The sequence below is a fragment of the Hevea brasiliensis genome, chromosome 2 (assembly GCF_030052815.1).
Source record: "Hevea brasiliensis isolate MT/VB/25A 57/8 chromosome 2, ASM3005281v1, whole genome shotgun sequence".
NCBI classification, from domain to species: Eukaryota; Viridiplantae; Streptophyta; class Magnoliopsida; order Malpighiales; family Euphorbiaceae; genus Hevea; species Hevea brasiliensis.
This window is the reverse complement of record NC_079494.1, coordinates 105,547,149-105,567,211: the sequence shown is the minus strand read 5'-3', so window position 1 is coordinate 105,567,211 and position 20,063 is coordinate 105,547,149. Positions and strand designations below refer to the sequence as shown.

The 20,063-nt window shown below is 32.3% G+C and overlaps 3 protein-coding genes across 4 annotated transcripts; 1 reads left to right on the top strand and 2 right to left on the bottom strand.

Annotated features, from left to right (window-relative positions):
* The first annotated feature begins 11,002 nt into the window (after positions 1-11,002).
* Positions 11,003-15,761, top strand: LOC110672615 (2-hydroxy-palmitic acid dioxygenase mpo1). Of its 2 annotated transcripts, none has more exons than XM_058137385.1 (5): positions 11,003-11,545; positions 13,246-13,308; positions 13,428-13,499; positions 13,582-13,737; positions 15,040-15,761. In XM_058137385.1, exons 1-4 carry the CDS (start codon positions 11,198-11,200, stop codon positions 13,696-13,698), a joined length of 600 nt encoding a protein of 199 aa, XP_057993368.1. In that variant the 5' UTR covers positions 11,003-11,197; the 3' UTR covers positions 13,699-13,737; positions 15,040-15,761. The 2 variants fall into 2 exon arrangements, with proteins under 2 accessions (XP_057993368.1, XP_021691122.2); XM_021835430.2 differs by having other exon boundaries at positions 14,710-15,761.
* On the bottom strand, positions 14,605-16,990 carry LOC110672616 (cytochrome P450 704B1). The gene is made up of 6 exons (XM_021835431.2): positions 16,612-16,990; positions 16,207-16,422; positions 15,801-16,097; positions 15,316-15,702; positions 15,029-15,229; positions 14,605-14,942 (listed from the first exon to the last, which is right to left on the bottom strand). Exons 1-6 carry the CDS (start codon positions 16,933-16,935, stop codon positions 14,763-14,765), a joined length of 1,605 nt encoding a protein of 534 aa, XP_021691123.2. The 5' UTR covers positions 16,936-16,990; the 3' UTR covers positions 14,605-14,762.
* An 879-nt stretch (positions 16,991-17,869) lies between these two features.
* On the bottom strand, positions 17,870-19,551 carry LOC110672614 (NAC domain-containing protein 1). Its single transcript, XM_021835429.2, has 3 exons — positions 19,053-19,551; positions 18,667-18,947; positions 17,870-18,571 (listed from the first exon to the last, which is right to left on the bottom strand). The coding sequence occupies exons 1-3, from the start codon at positions 19,216-19,218 to the stop codon at positions 18,170-18,172; spliced, it is 849 nt and encodes a 282-aa protein (XP_021691121.1). The 5' UTR covers positions 19,219-19,551; the 3' UTR covers positions 17,870-18,169.
* Between the last annotated feature and the right edge of the window lie 512 nt (positions 19,552-20,063).

Genomic DNA, 20,063 nt, shown 5'->3' with positions numbered 1-20,063 from the left:
CTCAGTTATTTGATGCCAATGATGAGATACATAATGTGTGAGCCGAGAGTCCTCCTCACTCGTTATGAATTTTTAGGGACCAAATAACACCTCTTCGGAATTAGAGTCCTAATTCGAGGAGGGAGGAACTTAAAAAATACATAATAAATTAAACAAATACAACATCAATTCACTGTAGGGTCTTCCCATATACTCGTGTTCTTGGGTAACCCAAATTGGTGAGATATCAAACGTTCCTTTTTATCAATAACAGGGGTCAACATTATAATTTTAACCTCAAAATTATCGATCTTAAATCATAAAGAGCACGTCGTTAAATCTGCTTGCCCTCATTGAGGGACGAGGTGGGGTGCCTAACACCTTCCCCACGTGTATACAGACCCCAAACCTAAAATATCTGTTTTAGAAGTGGTTTCATTTTTTTTTTATAATAAATAGTTTTCTTTAAATTTCCTTAAAATTAAAGTAGCGACTCATCACCTTTTCACTTCAGTGAGAATCGTTTTACGACCGCAAAACCCTTGCGACACATCTAAGGTATAATATATCCATAATATAAGTGTGACAAAGATGTAGATTTTACAATTGGTTGCAAAATTGATTATTTTTTTTAGTGTGATTTGATAATCAACAAATCAGAAGATTGTTTTTTTTTCTTAAATTTCATTTAAAACATATGAAAAAAATGGGATATGTAAACAATTTTTAAAAAATAACATTTAAAAAATTCAGCTTATTTCATGCCTTTTTTTTTTTAAGTAATGATATCCTAAATTTTATTTCATTAGAACTTTAAGCATAAATACTCTATAAAATAATATTTTTAAAATATTTTATAATATTGTAAATATAATATGAAAGTCAAAAAATTGAATTAATAACTTTTATTTTTTATGAAAAGAAATGTATTTTATTTTATTTATTATACATTGCCGCATCATTAAAATTAAACGCCAATTTATTATTTTATTAAAAATTGAACTACATGCTATATAGTAAAATAATAAATAATGATATGCATATATAAGTGGAACAATAAAATTATGGATTTAATAAATTTGTTATTATAAAGAATAAAATAAATGAAAGAAATTAAAATATTAAATTATTTATTTTAATCAATTTAATAAATTATTGTTAAAAATTTATTATTCTATTCACTGCACAATGCACACAAAAAAGTCATTCCACAAAAATTTAATTAGATTAATTAAAAATTTTATTTCTTTATCTTATATTATTAGTTAGTTTTTTTTTTAATTATTTTTGCAACACCTTGCATTTTTAAATAATTATTTTATGCATAGTTATATGATTTTTGGCTGATTTAGCGAGCCTAGAAGACGTAATATGATGTTGTGATGTGGGCCTGCGCCATTGGATGTAGAAATGTTGTTTGAGTTGTCTTGCAGATTGGGTAGGTCCTACGCACTGGGAAAATTCTATCAGATTTCAAGCATAAATTTAGGATGTCTTTGACTCTTTAACTTTCTTGTTTTATTTTAATATTAATAAATTCATGGATATAATTGTTTAGGTGATTCGGGTCAACCCTCCTCTTCCGCCCAGCCGTCTCAGTGATTTCCAGTTAATTTATGAGTAGATATTGATTTTAATTATAATTTTAATATTATTATATATTTAAGGCATGCCTATGCATTCACTTATAAATATATGTATATAGCTAAATCTTAGGCCTGGTTTGTATTGCATCTTCATTTGATGAAATTGTTGTGAGTGTCGCCTTAAGATAATTTAGAGCTGTGTGCATGTGTCGGCGTACGTGTGGTGTGATATTAAATATGGGTAGGACGAGTAGAACGGTTGGAGATTAATTTGCTGGGACCTGATCCTTTTTGTGGATAAGTCGGAATGAGTAAGACTTTGAGTTGATCTCGCTGAACCTCGCATTTAGATTATTAAGAGAAAGTCCAGCTTGAGTTAATCCCTCGAACAGGTATTGGAGTAAAAGAGTTGTATAAAGGATCAGTTCCCATATTTATATACACTGATGTGACACACAGGTGTATGAGTATTCCAAATTATATTTTATTATTATTTTTCTTAAAAATGACTTAATGTTTTTTTAAACAGAAAAATATTTTTTATTGATTAATTTTTCTGAGTGCTCCTACAACACCCTAAATTTTTAAATAATTATTTAATATTTAAATTATAATATTTTATTTATTACATATTATGAAAATTAAATTGGATTTTTTTTGGATTTTTAAAATCGGATTTGATTTTCTTGAGACAAAAAATTTTATCAATTTTTAAATATTAATTTAAAGACCACGTGGCAAATTAAAAATTATATTTGGACTCTAAAAATTTTTCTAAATTTTCTGTAATTTTTTTAGAATTTTCAGGCCTCATTTTGGGTCTCAGAGCAGAGTAAAAATTAAATTTCGAATACTCTAAATCTAACCGGTTGAATCGATGAGGATCGAATCGAACTAGTCAAATCGGACCGGTCCACTTTTTCTTCCTTTCCCTTCTTCCCCGCGGGTGACCCTCCCTCCTTTCCCTCTCATTTTCTCTCTCCTCTCTCCTCCCCACCTCCAGCCAGCCACTCCCCTCCCTCCCCCACTCACTGGTGGCCCACCAGGACACCTCCCCCCTGTTTTTGGAAAAACGAACCCAAACTCCCTCCTACGTGCAGCACGCCGTTTCGACTTCCAAGGCCGATTTCAATCGATTTGGCCACTAATTTGATCGGGTCTAGCCCCAATCATGTTCTACTCTCTGAGAGCTTTCTAAAGACATTAAGAACACAAGTTTTTGTTGAGCGATTTTTCGGATTTAAGCCTGAGAAATTTTAGCCAATTTCAACTTTTAAGCTAAATTTCTCTCAAACCGGGAACCCCACGGTAATTTTGAGACTACCGACACGCTCTACTCAGCGAAAGCTTCGCGGTGATATAAATTTCAAAATTTTTCAACACCGAAAATTCGATGGGTCCTGCGAATTTCGTAGTATTTTTTCGAGTCTTTAATAAGCTTATCTAATTAAATAAAAATTATATTCTAACTCCTGATGTTGTGGGCTTCACGTAGGTACCTTCGTTTCGTGGAAATTTCATCAGTGCCCAGATTTACATTTTTGGGCCAGACAGACGAGCTGTCGGAGTCGCCCTGGAAACGGGTTGAAATTACACTCCTCGTCACTATTTTCAAATGCCCCGGACGCATTCCAAGTATCAGAATTGACATAAGTAAACCCGAACTTCGAGTTGTTCATTTTTGCCTAATACTGAGTTTAGAATAAAATTTATAAAACATTCATGGTTATCTAGAAAATTGTGAATTCTTTTGCAATAACCTTATAATATTATTAATGACTGTGGGGCAAGTTTATAGGATTTTTAAAATTTGTTTGTTTAGTTTTTGAAAAATATTAGTTTTAAGACTTATAGCTGAATTTTTTGATTGCTTGAGTTTAGCCTGGTTTGGTGGGCCCAGGAGGGGCCATGTGATGTTGTTGAGATGTGGGTTTGAGACTTGTGATTTTAGAAGTGTAATTTGAGCTACTTTACAAGTTGGGTAGGTCCTAGAGACATGGAAAACTCTGTCAGATTTTCGGCATAAATTAGGGTGCCTTTTATCTCTTTAAAGTCTTGTTTTGAGTTAGTACTAATAAAAATATAATATAATTGTTTAGGTGATTGGGGTCAGCCCTTTTCCTCCACTCAATTGCCACAGTAGCTTCTAGTCAATCTGTGAGTAAATATTAATTTTATTTATGATTTCAATATTATTGAATATTCAAAGCATGTCCATGCATTCACTTATAAATATATGTATATACCTATTATTAAGCATGCCTTGTGTTGCATTCTTGTTTGATGAAATTGATATGGGTGTTACCATAGGGTAATTTGGAGCTATGTGCGTGTGTCGGCGTGCATGTGGTGTGATGCTGGTTATGGGTAGGATGGGTAGATCGACTAGAGCTATTCTTGTTGGGACCTGATCCTTTTTGTGATAAGTTGGGTTGAGTACGAATTTGAGTTGATCTCGCTGACCTCCGCATTTATATTATTAAGAGAAAGTCTGACTCGAGTTGATCTCGCTGGTAGGCATTGGATTGAGAGAGCTGCATAGGGGATCAACTCCCATATATATATAATTTGATGTGACATTCGGGTGTGTGTGTGCTCTAAATTATCTTTTGTACGAATATTATTGAAATTGGTTGACTTTGAATGTATATGTTGTACTGCATGCTTAGGAATGCATTAGTTTTAGATAGTTATAGAAATTATATTTAAAATCAATATCTTATTCTATGAGTCGAATGCTCATTCCTGTTCACGTTATTTTTCCAGGCTACAGGAGGATCCCTTTTTGAGTGTCCTTTATTCTTTCTCACAGGTTCAGTCATAGAAGTTCTATTGTATTCTTCTTTTTCCTTATCTTCATTCTAGAACTCCGCATGTATTAGTAGTGTAATATTTATTTGGGTTTGAAATAACTAAACTTTGAGGTTGTAATATTATATATGTGACTGTGTATGAGGATATGAGATGGACTGTTTATGGATAAGGGAGCAAAGCTCCTATTTGATTAATTTGTGATTGATTGAGGATAGTAAGGGTGAGCAGAGCTCCCCAATTTGATATATTTTGTATCTATAGGTCGGGTGAACTAAAACTTCCCATTGGATAGTTCAGTTTATGGTCGAACTTTGTCCGGTTGTTTTCTTGAAATTGAACTACAAGAATGGGCCTTAGAGTTGGGCTAAAAATAATAAACTTACTACGGGTTTTAGGGACCTTATGCTGATCCAAGTTTTAGTACCGGTCCAGCCTATAATTTGGGTCATGACAGCCCCAAATATGTAAAATTTAGAAAATATTTTCCGTAAAATAAAAGAAACCTAAATGACAAATGATAGAATTTTTAAAGAAGGATGTCTTTTTAAAGCGAATTTCATAAATGGTAGCCTTGTTAATTAAACACAATGCATGATCTTAAGTCTAAAGAAAATCTAACCACTTATTCCCTACATGATCTTATCATATATTTATTTCCCTTATAGCAACTCCTAACCACTTATTTATAATATATGGCTACATCTACCAAATTTTATGAAAGCTTTTATTTTTGGTATAAGTCTTTTTTCTTGATGTGAGTTTGAATAATTCTCAATTTAATGATTCAGTAGTTGAATTAAAAAAAAAAAAAAAAAAAAAAAAAAAAAAAAAAAAAAACCCAAAATTCTAGAGAAAAAAAAAATCATATGTTGTATTTTCTTGGACCCTCAAACCGGAAACTTGTAGGAAAATCACAAATTTGCTGTCAAAAATCTTAATTTCTCCACGGCCGCTGCATTTCTACATTACCCTATTGATCTAAACAGCTAAATTTCAATCCTCTGTCACCATCTTCAAGTTCCCCACTAAACTTGAACGTTGTTAGGTTTGTTTATTTGAATTATAACAATTTGAGTCATGATATTATACTTCTCAAAATGCTCAAGTACGTAATCTGGTAATAAAAAATGTAGGGAGGTTGGATTGCATGGAGTTTTGGTGTCAAAATATAATTTAAATATTTAGTTCTATCATTTAAAAGAATAAAGTAACTGATGTGGATGTAATTTATAAGATTAAAACAAGATGGATGAAATGGAGAAATGCAGTGGATGTATCATGCGACTATAAGATTCTTTACACAGTAAAAGGTAAATTTTATAGAAATGTGGACCTGTCAATTATTTTATATGATAGTGAATGTTATGCATCTAAGGTATAATATATTCATAAGATAAGTGTGACAAAGATATTGATTTTACGATCGTTGCAAAATTGATTGTTTTTTTTAATGTGATTTGATAATCAACAAATCAGAAGATTGATTTTTTTTTTCTTAAATTTCATTAAAAAAATATGAAAAAAATGGGATATGTAAACAATTTTTAAAAAATAACATTTATTTTATTGAATAGCTATTATTAACATATCTTAATTATGTAATGACATTTATTGATAAAGAAAATGTTGATCTTGAATTAATTAATTTTGTGATCAACTTAATTTTATTGACTTTTGAACCTCTTAGTCGTTATTTTTATTATATTTTCTTTCTCATAACTAATTTTAATAAATTAATTAAGGCCTATTTAATATTATATTTTATAAGCTAAAAAGTAAATTATATTTTCCATTATATATATATATATATATATATATATATATATATATATATATATATATAACTTTTAAAAAAATATTAAATTACACAAATTTGAATCCATCAATAATTAGCATTTTTTTTATATACTGTTAGTGGGAATTAGTTTTCTAATATCAAAACTAAGTTTCTTTAAGGTAATTTTAATGTTGTATTTTCAAAATAATATCAGTCTAATATAAAATACTATTAATATGTTCATAATAATAATAATAATAATAATAATATAATGAGATTGTCAACATTGTTTGACTTCTATTTTGATTTATTAAAAATAACATATAAATTTATTATTATTTAAAACTTTTTTTAACTTAATTAGCTAAATTGATTTCTTATTTAAATTCAAATTTTATTTTATTAAGAAATATAATTCTAAATAGAATTAATTTAAGATTTAGTAAAGTTTAATTGAATATATTACTTGCTAAATTTTTTTTTTACATTAATTAATTATTTAGAGACATTAGTTTTTAAATATCCAAACGGAGATTGATTAAAGAAATTAAAATATATTAACTAAATTTAATTAGGTTTTCAAAGAATATGATTTTTGTAACACCCCAAAATTTTTAATTTTATGAGCATTTTTGGTATTTTAATTTTATTAAATTTTTAGAATTTTTTTGAGATTTTTCGGATTTTAAAAATCGGGTTCGATTTTCCGAAAATATAAACTTTGATGATTTTTAAAAATTAATTTAAAGACCACGTGGCAAAACTAAAAATATATTTAGAGTCTACGTATTTTTCTGAATTTTCTGAGATTTTTTCAGAATTTTTGGACCTCGTTTTCGGTCCCGAGGCAGAATAAAAATTCAAAATTTTGTATTCTGAATCGAACCGGCCGAATCGAACCGGACCGGTCGAATCGGACCGGCCTTTTCCTTCTTCCCTTTTTCTTCCCCGCGCGCGTCGTCCCTCTCCCTTTTCTCTCTCTTTTCTCTCTCCTCCCCACCCTAGTCGGCCGACCACCTGCCAGTCCCCCAGTAGGCCGTGCGCCGCCTTGACCCTCCCGGTAGGCTGCCGCCCAAACGGCCGGAAAAACGCGCGCGAAACGCCCCCTGTGCGCGCGCGTCGATTCAGCTTCTCCGGCCAAAATCCGGCCGATCCGGCCACCAATTGGACCGGGTCTTGTGTCTAAAATCATCTACTCGGCGAGAGCTTTCCATAGACACCAAGAACGCCGAAATCCATCGAGCGGTTTGTCCGATTTTTGTTCGGGAAGATTTTAGCCTATTTCGACTTTTGGGCTAGATTTCTTGAAAACCGTGAATCCCACGAGAAAACCGAGACTACCAACGCGCTCCACTCGTCGAGAGCTTCGCGGTAACATAAATTTCGAATTTTTTCGACACCATTTTTCGGTGGGTCCCACGGAACTTCGCAGTGTATTTTCGAGCATTAAATGAACTTAGAAAATTCTGAAAAATTCATGTACTAACCCCCGTGTTATGGGCTTCGTGTAGGTATCCTCGATTCCCGGAAATTCGACAGTTGACCGGTGCGCAAAATTCGGCGCATGGACCGTTCATGGAAAAGTCTCCGAATTGGACCGAGGTTTTGGCTAGCCCCCCATTGTCAGACGTCCCGAGCGCGTTTCCAAAGTCAGAATCGGCAAAGGTAAACCCGAACCTTGCTTTTTTCGTAATTTTCTAGTGCTTAAATAGGATTAAAAATCCATAAAATATTCGTAGTAACTTAGAAAATTACGATTCTTTTTGCAATAGCTTAGTAATATTGCTAAGGACCGCGGGGCAAAGTTTTATAATTTTTAGAGCTTGTTTGGGCAGTTTTTGCAAAAATGATCAATAATAAGGACTAAATTGAAATTTTGCGTATTGTGATGGATGATTGATTTGATAGGCCCAGGAGGGGCTGTGTGATATGATTGAACTGTGGATATATGAATTGTGAATATAGAAGTGTGTTTTGAGCCATTTTGCAGGTTGGGTAGGTCCTAGGTATAGGGGAGACTCTGTCGGATTTTCGGCACGACTTAGGACGTAATTGGTCTTTTCTTTGTTTGTATTGAGTCAGATTGTATTAAATAAATGTAATATAATTGTCAGGTGAGCCGGGACAGCCTTCTTCCTCCGCCCAGCCGCCACAGTGATTGTCGTCAAGTCTGTGAGTAAAATGTTAATTTTAATTGTAATTTCGATATTATTATATGTTCAGCATGCCCATGCATCACTTATATGCATATATTTATGTAGTTAAACTCTAGGCACGAATTATGATGCATTGATAACTGTTAAAGTGCCATGATGTTGTTGTGGTAATTTGGAGCAGTGTGCGTGCGTTGGCGTGCGTGTGATGTGGTGTGAACTATGGATAGGACGAGTAGTCACGGCTTGAGTTCTTCGCTGGGAACCCGATCCTTCGAGGGGTAGTCACGGCTTGAGTTCTTCGCTGGGACCCTCGATTTGGTTTATTAAGCGAAAGTCCGGCTTGAGTTCTTCACGCACTGAGTTGGATTTAAGAGAGTCAGATAGGGGATCAGCTCCCAATATGTTATGATTGATGCTACAGGGTGCGTGAGTGCTCCAAATTACCTTTTTGATGTTATGATGTGAAAATGTTGTTGCTGTTGCATTTCACTCCACAGGTTGCATTAGTACTAGATAGTTATAGAGATTATGGTTAAAATTGATATTTTACTCTCTGAGTCGAACGCTCACTCCTGTTCAAAAATTTTTCCAGGCCACAGGAGGATATTTTTGAGGTTAACCTGCTTTCTCCCTCGCAGGTCGATTACTAATGTTTGTATAAACTTGTTAAATCTTAGAATTTCCGTATGTGTTAGAAATGTTTATTTGATTTGAGTCTGTAAACTAAATTATTATTTTGGACCTGTAAACTTAATATTTTATGCATGTTGATGGATTGGATGAGGGAGCTGAGCTCCCATTTATTTTTATGCTGATGAGTATGTGGAGGGTGAGCTGAGCTCCCCAATTGAGTATTTATTGTGTTTACAGGTCGGGTGAGTCGAAAACTCCCCGTTGGAAAGTCCATTTTATGGCCGGACTCTGTCCGTTTGGTTTCTTGAAATTGGACCCAAATGGGCCTTAGAATTGAGTAAATGAACAGTTAGGCTTACTACGGGCCTCGGGGGCTTTAGGTTGGCCCAGGTCCTAGTGCCGGTCCGGCCCATAGGTTGGGTCGTGACAATTTTTTAAAAAATGCTACTCCAAATTTTTTTGGAATTAATAGACTAACATAAGCCAACTTAATTAGAGTAGAATATACTCATAATAATTTATTACGATAATAAATAATTAAATTTTATTAAATATTAAAAATCAATATACTTATAATATTATATTATATGTATGAGAAGTTAATAAAAAATTATATTATATTATATGTATGAGAAATTTAATAAAAATTAAAATTAAATCATAACTATGTACCACAAGTATAAACAAATTACGTGTATGTTAAAAAATTTAATAATGATAAAGTATTCATATAGTTTAATATATTTAGAATAAATTTTACATGAAATATTTTTTAATGTATTATATTAAAAAAAAATTGAAAAACATTAATCAAATAATTGATATGTTTAACTAATAAAAATTATTAAAAATATTTTTATATAAATAATTATAAGATAAATCTATTAAATAGTTTCATATTTTTTAAATAATATAAATAATAAAGAACATTTTGAGCAATTTCAATGTCCCCTTCCCCTTCATACATCTAATCATATATATGTGTGTGAAAGCTAAGCCTACAAAAATGCATTCCAAGAATAAGCCATTTAACTTCTTGAATAATTGCTATGTAGCATTTTAATGGATTAAATTAATATAATTTAAAAAAAATAATAAAAATAATATGCTAACAAACTTATTACAAATTTTAAAAATTAAATGACATTTTAATAGATTAAATTAATATAATTTTAAAAAATAATAAAAATATTTAAAATAATTAATTTTCTTAGAAATTTCAATTTAAAATAATTACTTTTCTTAGAAATTTCAAAGTAAGGATATAAAGAAAGTGATTTGCAGCAAAGCTATGAACTGGAATCATTACTAATTTGATTAGTTTAATTGATACTTGGGTGTTGATTTTGATCAATGGTATTGCCTACCTTTTTATCTCTTGTTGATATATGAAATATGTATATAGAAACATAAAATATGTAGAATTTAAAAAAAAATAAAATATTTAAAATTTACCTTAATAATTTTATTTTAATAATATATGTTATTTTAAAAGTATTAGTTTAAATTGAAATAAATTTTGAATTGATATTTTCTTTATTAGATAATTTTCATTTAATTCAATTGAAATTTTTTTATCAAAATAAAATCAAAATATTTAATCGATTTTTTAAAAAATTCAAAACGAATAAATTAAAGTTGAATTTATCTAGGTTAAATAAAAATTAAATATAAAAAATTTTAATTATTATTGCACAATGTACAGGTATATGATTAGTTTATATATATTATAGATAATTATAAATAATTTTTTAATAAAATTAAATTATAATTAATAAAAATAAAGACTTTTATTTTTTTAAATAGATTCACCTTTCTCTTAATCAAAGAAAATCTTTTCTTGGATAACCATAGAAAGAAAAAGCTTTTAATTAAAGTATTTAATATATATATATATATATATATATATATATATATATATATATATATATATATTATAGAAAGATTGAAAATATGAATGATAACTACAACAATAATTATCATAAAAAAAAAACAATATTAATTTTTTATTAAAAAAAAAGGGCCAATCAGACCATCACCTGAGATGCAGCAACATGTGAAGTCATCAAGATATATTGAGTCTCCAATTTCCTGGCGTCTCTGCGGTGACTTTAGAGTCTTACTATATCGTGATTTTTCTCCTACAATTTATCGTTCCATAAAAGCAAACGAAACGCACCCACTTTTTCAAGGAAATCCAGCAACTTTACTGGAGATTTTCTCTTTTATTGTTTTTCCCCGAAAAATCTGTAATGGGAAATTGTGGATTGTTTGATCTAGAGAAGCATTTTGCCTTCTATGGTGCATACCATAGTAATCCGATCAACATAGCGATTCACATGATATTTGTTTGGCCAATCTTTTTCACTGCTCTTCTTATTCTTTACTTTACCCCTTCTCTGTTTAACCTCAAGTTCTCTCTGTTTGGTAACGATGTTTTTCTGCTTTTCAATTTTGGTTTCTTGTTTACTTTGATCTATGCTTTGTTTTATATCTGTCTGGATGCGAAAGCTGGTTCCTTGGCTGCTCTGCTTTGTGCTTTTTGTTGGGTGGCTAGTAGTTTTGTGGCTAGCTGGCTTGGGTTTTCTCTTGCTTGGAAGGTAAATTTTGTGTTTTAATTAGTTTTTTTTTCATAATCAATTTAATATTGTTTCTCTTTTTTCTCCGTCCAAATTGATGCTATATGGAAGTTTTCCTCGAAAGTTGATCATCTGTGCTTGTTCATCTGGAAATTAAATTTGCTTGTTCTGTGTTTGTGGTCTAAGGAAAAAACTGCAGAAGAATCATAATTAGGTTTTGAATAGTATTTGTTTGATGCTATTGACAGAGTTTTTCCTCCATGGAAATTGAAAATTGTAAATCAGTCAATTGCACGCCAAATAGAGGCATTGGGCTTGAAAATGTTGGCAGTAACAATGGTATTGATATTTTTTTGTACCCTCATAATGAAATTGTTCACTCCCTTTATCGGGTGGAATTTTCTTTAGTTTTGTTTCAGTTGGTTCCTTAAATCATCATGGGTGTTGGTTACTTTTATGTGTCAGGTTTACATCATATTTGAAATTAAGACTAGGTGGCTATTGAAATTTCAACAAATAACTATCTATATGCTTTGTGCTTTTTAATTTCCCTCATCAACGAATTTAACAATTGCTCCTTTAAAGTCAGGGTGGTTCTGTGTGGCACAATGTTATGGCATTTTCATCTTTCATTATTGGTTGTTCTTGCATTTATTTATTTCCTTGCTGCAAATTAGATTATGCTTAGTTTATAGTTTTGTTTCTTTTTAATTAAGCTAGGGAGATAAATTGGAGATAGTCTTGTCAATAGATTAGGTTATGTTTTGTGTTTGTCAAGCAAAGTTTGTTCTTTGTTTGCTAAGCAGTTTACCTCTTTCTTATAGTGCAGCTGTAATATCAATTTTTTTAGCACATAATTATATCATTTTTTATTCATTTTTTTAGCAAGTGCCAAATTAGTTATGGAGAAGTATCTTTTTGCTTTTCGATTTTAATAGAGATCCTGTGAAATACAGTTTTTGTTTACTTTAGAAGCATAAACTATATGTAGTAGAACAGTTCATGGTTAAATTCTATTTTCTTTCTTTATTTCGTTCTCTTAAACTTATGTTTAACAAATAGCTAGCAAAAATGTTACAATTAACTGCATGATCAGGAATTGGACATGGATGGTGGAATCTTTGTTTTAGAGTTTCCTTCTTCCTCCTGACTTCATGTTGTTATTCTGTATGTAAATTTGTATTTGGAATATAGTTGATATATTTGTATATGGAATATAGTTGATATAGCTCACGTCCTCTAAAAGATCTCAATTCATAGCTACCCCTTTGATGGGAAATGCATCACAAAACTTTAATTAGAGGGCTCATTCACAATATGAAAATATATCATATATTGTGGAATGCATATCATACTCCATATCCAGATTTCTTGTAAAGTCAACTGATGCATCATTTGAATTCATTATTTTTCTTTCCATGCCACAAGGGATGCTGAGAAGTTGAGATTGAGAAAAGGATAGATTTGATGCAGTTTAACGAGACTTGCATATTTTTATCAGATAAATGAGATGGAGATCATAAAAATCTTGAATCAACAAAATAACTGGTTTTCTTGGATTTTTTGAAGCCTTCAACATTAGTAGTGTGATATTGACTATGGCACCACTTGCTTCTAAAGAGAATTTGTTCACTGTAATTTGATGTTTTGATAGTTATATGTGTGTGTGTGTTTTTATATATTACACTTATTCACCTTTTGTTCACACAAATGTTTTGCAGGTTGTTCTGGTGGCTCAAATTGTTTGTTGGGCTGGACAGTTCATTGGCCATGGTGTCTTTGAGGTAACTTTTTTTTTCCCTTTGATTTTGTAAATAAATCAATGGCTTCCCATTATGCCTTTTCTGTGATTTGTAAATAAATCAATGACTTCCCATTATATCTTTTCAATTATATCCTGCAGAAACGAGCACCAGCACTTTTGGACAATCTCATTCAAGCCCTGATAATGGCTCCCTTCTTTGTGCTACTGGAGGTGATTCCTTACAATTTAAAGCTTCTTGATATCATAAAACTTTTGATCTGAAAATTAAGTTGATTATTTTGCTTTCCCTCAGGCTCTTCAAGAATTCTTTGGTTACGAACCATATCCAGGGTTTCATGAAAATGTTCAAGCAATGATTAAAGCTGAAATGAATGAGTGGCAAGAGAAGAAGCAGAAGTTGCTCAAGTAATTTAAACTGTGGTCTGTGTGCAATTTACATTATTGAGCGGTATAGTTCCTGTAACTGGAAGAAACCAAACCAGACTATATCACATACTTTCTATATATCATCATAGAAAATCTACTTAAGAACCATATAAATATGAATATTCATTGTTATACATTTTGTAGCTCAAGGAAACTCTCACTTCTTTGACCTTTATTTCTTTGGATACTTGCATGAAATTCAATAAGAAATGAACTAAAAGGTCAAAGCATAGATCTAAACTTTTCCTTGAACTTCATTTACTTTGCAATGTGGTCCCTAAGCCACATTTCTGTGGAGTTAGAGAATTGAACAATAAAGGTTGTAAAATTTTTGCCTTTCGATTATCTAAATTACCCTTTAGTGGTAAGCTGGAGCTTGTGTGAAACTATTTTGTAAATTATTATTATTTTTTTTTAAATGCTAATATAGCAAGTGGGTTAAGTGGATTTTAGTTGGATCTACTAAAATTATGAACTAATTGTCAAAACTCATATTTATTACATAACACTACAATAAATTGTTAGTAGTTGTAAAGAAAAATCAATTATCAATGCCTTAAAAAAAAAGTGGAATGCCAAATGAGCATCCATTATGAGTTAACTACCAATCTACAAGCCTAAACCACTGCAAAACCAGGTGCTGAAAAGAATGATGGTAATGGTTTTGTAACTGGGATTAGTTTAAGTCGCTATATGGTATAAATTATTGTAATTTTTGTTATGAAGGCACTTTTGCATAAAATTGTCGTATAAGGATCCTATTGTAGAAGCCAATATATTCAGGAAAGAAGATCTAGACTGGTTCCAGAATTCATGATCCTGGCTTTTGCAGCTGCTATTAGTAGCAATTGTAGTTCTAATGAGATTTTAGGATTCTGGAAGTCAGGCATGATAAAAGTTGTAGAAGTGATATTAGTAACAAGAATGTTTTTAATCTTGGAACAATTTATTAGTCACTGCTTGAGCTAATTGTTTCCGATATGGATTGAAACAGCATGCTCCTGATATGAACATGGATTAACAAGAAAATCATGGCCTCTAGTATCCTTATGAAAGCCTGGACGCTCTAAGCTTCAAGCCATGTGCCATTGATAGAATTGTCATCATCCTGTATTGCACTGGATGATTAGGGACCAAGTCAAATTTGAAAAATCTACAGAGTATGGCCAGTGTCATCTTCATCTGGAGATATGCAGAGTCCTTACCAAGGCATATTCTTGGTCCAGCCTAAACATTAAAATAAGGACTATGAGCACTCACTTTTCTCTTCGTAGTATCTTTTTTTTGAAAGGGTTAAATCTCTTATAGCTTACCTGAAATGCAGTGAACTTGAATGGAGATGCATTCTGGAAGAAACCATCTTTGAGCCATCTCTCAGGCTTGAATGAAGCGGCATCAGATCCCCAGTTGTACTCCATCCTGCCCATTGAATAGGGAACATAAGTCACCATCCCTCCTGCTTTGACTTTGGTTCCATCAGGCAAGATATCATCCTCCAGAATCCCCTTGGGGTCCTACAATCATTGAATATTATCTCACGTACCAACTACATTTCACATCAACATTATCCCTTATTTACAATTGGAGAAAAAAGGCATACCTGAGGGACTGCTGGGTACAAGCGAAGTGTCTCTGTGATCACCGCATGCAGATAATATAATTTGCCCAATGAATCATAAGTCAAGAATCCTGCATATTGCACTGCTCTTTGAGTGAAGGATTCAAGATCATCGAAATCAAACTGGAGCAATGTAACACTCTCTTCCTTTGCCCTATCTTCCTCAAAAGTTTTGAGCTCATTGTAGAGCTTCTCAGCTACATGGTTATGTGTCATTATCATGTATATGGCCCATGAGAGAGTTGCTGCAGTTGTGTCTCGCCCAGCTATCACAAAGTTGAGGACAACATCTCTCAGACTTTTGTCTGTCAATTTGCTTTCTGGGTCTTCACCTAACTCAATGAACCTTGATAATATGTCATGTTTCACCTGATTTTTCCAATCATAAACGAGTACTTTGGTTAGTGAAGCCATTTATTTTCTTATTAGTCTACTGCAGAAAGCTTTTCTTAATATAATTATGATACCTTCTTGTTATTATTGCTGATTCGAGCTTCTCCCATTTCTGCTTTCCTTCTACAAATGACAGAGTAGGTGAAATCATCAATGATTTTAATGCTCTTGTCAAGTAGAGCTTCTGATCCGACGTTAAGGAATTTCTTTATTTTCCACAATGGATCAATGAAGCGAAGTGTAACAATGATGTTGGCAGTATCAAATGCCTGAGCAAAGCAATTGTCTGGTAGATTAGGAGCCAGTGTTCCTATTTCTACTCCAAACCCAACTTTGCATATGGAGTCCAACGTCATCCTCATAAGCAATTCCTATAAAATTAAGACATATTTATGAATTAAGTTAGAATGGACATGATTTTACAAGACTAGCATTTCAGAATCACCAGAATGAATGAAAATCTATGACTTGTCAAGTCACCTGCATGTCTACTTCTTGGTTGTTAGAAGATGCATGACTAAGAATAGATGAGAGCTTCAAGCTATATTCTCTAAAGACTCTGGTGCTGAAGTCCCTCAAATTCTTGGATGCGAACTCAAAACTGGCAGTCTTCCTTTGTTTCCTCCATACTTCACCATCTACATTAAATATCCCTTCTCCAAGCAGCACTTCCATATATGAATGGTATGTATCACCCTTCAATTGGTATAAGAAAATAGCATGAGAGATTTCAAAACTAGAATTAAAATGGTCTTTTAATCCTCCAATTAAAATGTACGTGTTGAACCACATTGCCTTAAAATAGGAACTTATAGGTGATTGAACTAAACATTGATGACATTAATGAGTAAATAAATACACAACATTGATTATGGAGAGTGTTACCTTTGGATAATTGGCAAAGTTGGTCTTAAGGACATGTTCAACATTAGCAGGATCTGCAATGTAAGTGTATGTTGTAAATGGCATGGGAACTACTACAGTTCTCAACTTAGACAGGTATTCAACAAGCCAATCATGCATTCTTTCATAGTTCACTAGCTGCTCAATTGCTGCACCCACAATTGGCCATGTTTTTGGTCCTTTCTTGTTCCTCTGGTTCCATCTATGGATAAAAATCCATGACAAGGCTAAGCAAGCCATCATCAATATTCCCATGTTGAATCCCTCGAAGGAAGAAGAAAGCAATGGACCCATTTCCTCTTCCATTGATTATAAATAATAAAGTACACAAAATATACACTGTACTGATGGAGGAGGCCTAAATGAAATAGTTTCTTATAATAAGCATGGCAATGGTAAAGAGAAAGTTGGTTGAGAAACAGGTTGGTGGTGAATTTTATCAAGTAAAGAATCAGATATTTCCTGTCACAATCTTTGCATGCTTTAGGATACTTGAGATAAAATTGCTTCCCCTCTTTTTTAACCTTAAACTTAATTTATTCTGATTAAAAAAATATTCTGATTAAAAAAATATAGTAGCAGAAATTGCTAAAATTGTAGGAGCAGAGTGGATAAATATTCCAGGACTCATTCATTCAAAGAAGCAAGCAACTGTTAAAACTTATTCAAATGGAATTCCATCTACCTGATGCAAATTTGGAATTGGAATCTTCATGGTATTGCATCTGAGTAAGCCATTAGGATTTGTCGTTTAGTATATGGATCGCTATCAAAGCCAAAGATAAACTAGTCCATGCATGCACCAACTTCATACTTGCATCACCCAAATTGCTTTCCACACAGTTTTTTTCAATTCTTTTTGGAATAAGTGAGTTTATGTTATTTAATATGCCAAGGCTGCAAATAATTATGCAAAAGCCGTATGGGATCTGCTTGATAATTTTTTTATGTATGCTTCGAGAGATGCAATTATACAAATTACTATATAAAAAACAAAAAAAAAGAGTCGCCAAAGAGACTGCAAAAGGTTTATTTTCCAAGCATGTGAATTTCATATTCAAATTCTGCTAGGATTAGGTAAAAAATAATAATAATAATAATAATAATAATAATAATTTTTACAATGTTACACACAGCAAGAAGATTTCTGTCCAGTCTATGTTCAATCTTATACCTTAACAAAATACAATCCATAGTATTAACAGATTCCACCTTGTTTCCATGACTTTTAGGCTCAAGATTTTTGACAATATGATGCTGCCTTGGATTAAGATAATTGGTACAAAGAATCTCCATTTAATTGAAAGCAACAGGACACAACTTAAATGGTGAATGTGATCATCATATACATCATTTAAGCTTGTCTTATGTGCAACCTATATTAATTAATAGATGGTATCAGATCTATATCACAATTGACTATTCTGTAAGATGTATACCCTGCATAAACAATTTTTACAACTTCTAATGGATGTCAAACACTGTCATGTCCAAGAAACACCTATATTGTCCCTTCTGAAGCTGGTCAGAACCAGGCAAATCATTGAAATTCATAGACCATTGGATTCACAAATAATGGCTGGTTTAAAAGGTTGCCCTGATTCACCTGGAACTTCCCAGAATTTGTATAATGGGTAGCCATTTCTCCAAGCTGAAAATTTTCAGCATGGTCAGTCCCAGTCCCAGCATTGCTCATGACGTTTTGGAAATCTAAACTTGGATTGTATGTGTTGTCGTTTAGAAGCTGAGAAATTGATCCCATATACTCAAATTCCAGTAGATGAGAAAGGGAACATGTCTTTGAAATTTTCAGCATTTGTTGCTCACTGGCATCATTAGCTACAGGTTTTTCCAATTGTGTATTTGTAATTTCTACTTTCTCCTCCAAATTTCTTCCAATATTTCTCTTCTTATAAATCCTGCACAGGACCCAATCATCCAACTGGAAGACAAAACACAAAATCATGGTTAAAAGAAAAACCCTGGAAATTAGATAGTAGATAATAACCAGAATTCAATGGTGACCAAAGGGCTTACTCTCATGGATCCATTTTGCTGTTTGACTTGCTTTCTTGAATCATTTAAGCGATATTCATGCATAATCCAATCACTCTTAATACCCTTTGGTGGCCTACCCTTGTAGAACACAAGAGCTTTCTTAACACCAACATATTTAGACCCACTGTAGATGGCCTTGTCTGTGCCAGTGGCCTTCCAATACCCAGACACAGTTGCTCTGTTAGGCCTCACTCCATTTGGATACTTCCTGTCACGAGGAGTAAAGAAGTACCATTCATTTTCTCCAAATTCTGCTTTCTCTGCATCAATAATTAACACAAGGGCCAAGAAATTAATAAACTATCAACAGCATAGAAAGAAAATTCTTGAAACCTGACTCTTGGGTAAAAATATCAGAATCTAACCAGGTAATTGCCAAGGATCAAACTTGTAAATATCAACTTCTGGGATTATTGACACGGGCAATGGCCTAGAAGTGGCTTGGTTACGAAGGTAATATATGATCAATTCCTCATCAGTTGGGTGGAATCTAAAACCAGGTGGAAGGTCAGAGCTGGTTTTTCCTTGCATTTTCAAGTGCTGGAAACAATCCAAGAAAATAAACAAGGCCAAGAAAAGATAAAATAGATCTATATATGAGAGACTGCTGCTATGTGCTAATAATTTCCTTAGGCTAGGCTAAGGAGGATGAGGGTGTTTGAAATGTTTGAAAGGAGAGGGCTAAGCCTTTTATCTTTGAGGGTTTTTTGTCCAGTAGTGGGCTGCATGGTTTTGATTGGCTGTTTTCTTGACTTCCATTCAAGAGAAGATAATTGATAACTTGCTGTGGATAGCATACTCGCATTAAAAGGTTTGAACTCAAACACAAACGTCAGTATTTGCTGAATTTTGACTTTTTGGTGGGTTAGGGTTGCTTGCTCTTTCTTTGTTCTTTGAAAACGCTTTTATTTTTATCCAAAAGGGATATCCCTTGGGATATATTTTTATTCATTTTTCTCTAAACCTTTACTTGGCTGCTAGCTTTTGTGCTTTCTTCCACTCTTTCACACGCCTTGCTGCCTAAAAAAATAAGAGCTTTCCTCCTTCAAACATGATGGATGGCATTTGGGTCAAGATGTAATAAAACATTAACTACATTATAATAGCAAATAATCTTATTCATCAAGTTGATTTACTTATTGAAAAATTTTTTTTAGACCTGATCTATTATAAATTTTATATGACTCATATATTTAATAGATAAATTCCATCGTATATAATTTATAATGGATTAGATTTAAAAAAAAAATAATGCTTGTATGCTTTAAAGGGTTAAAGAATGAGTAGAAAATATTGGATTTAAATTTATATATTAATGTCTATGTATTACAACTTTGATTCATATTTAATATTTAGATTTTTTGATTGCACTCTAA

What these genes read in the sequence shown, in the direction of transcription:
- LOC110672615 (XM_058137385.1), top strand. Translation starts at nt 11,198, where the DNA reads ATGGGAAATTGTGGATTGTTTGATCTAGAGAAGCATTTTGCCTTCTAT. An exon ending in GGTTTTCTCTTGCTTGGAAG is followed by an intron (nt 11,546 to 13,245) that starts GTAAATTTTGTG and finishes AATGTTTTGCAG; the next exon opens with GTTGTTCTGGTGGCTCAAAT. An exon ending in CCTTCTTTGTGCTACTGGAG is followed by an intron (nt 13,500 to 13,581) that starts GTGATTCCTTAC and finishes GCTTTCCCTCAG; the next exon opens with GCTCTTCAAGAATTCTTTGG.
- LOC110672616 (XM_021835431.2), bottom strand. Translation starts at nt 16,935, where the DNA reads ATGGAAGAGGAAATGGGTCCATTGCTTTCTTCTTCCTTCGAGGGATTC. An exon ending in TGTACCCAGCAGTCCCTCAG is followed by an intron (nt 15,230 to 15,315) that starts GTATGCCTTTTT and finishes CAATGATTGTAG; the next exon opens with GACCCCAAGGGGATTCTGGA. An exon ending in TCAAGTTCACTGCATTTCAG is followed by an intron (nt 14,943 to 15,028) that starts GTAAGCTATAAG and finishes TTTAATGTTTAG; the next exon opens with GCTGGACCAAGAATATGCCT.
- LOC110672614 (XM_021835429.2), bottom strand. Translation starts at nt 19,218, where the DNA reads ATGCAAGGAAAAACCAGCTCTGACCTTCCACCTGGTTTTAGATTCCAC. An exon ending in TGATCCTTGGCAATTACCTG is followed by an intron (nt 18,948 to 19,052) that starts GTTAGATTCTGA and finishes TTATTGATGCAG; the next exon opens with AGAAAGCAGAATTTGGAGAA. An exon ending in AGCAAAATGGATCCATGAGA is followed by an intron (nt 18,572 to 18,666) that starts GTAAGCCCTTTG and finishes TTTGTCTTCCAG; the next exon opens with TTGGATGATTGGGTCCTGTG.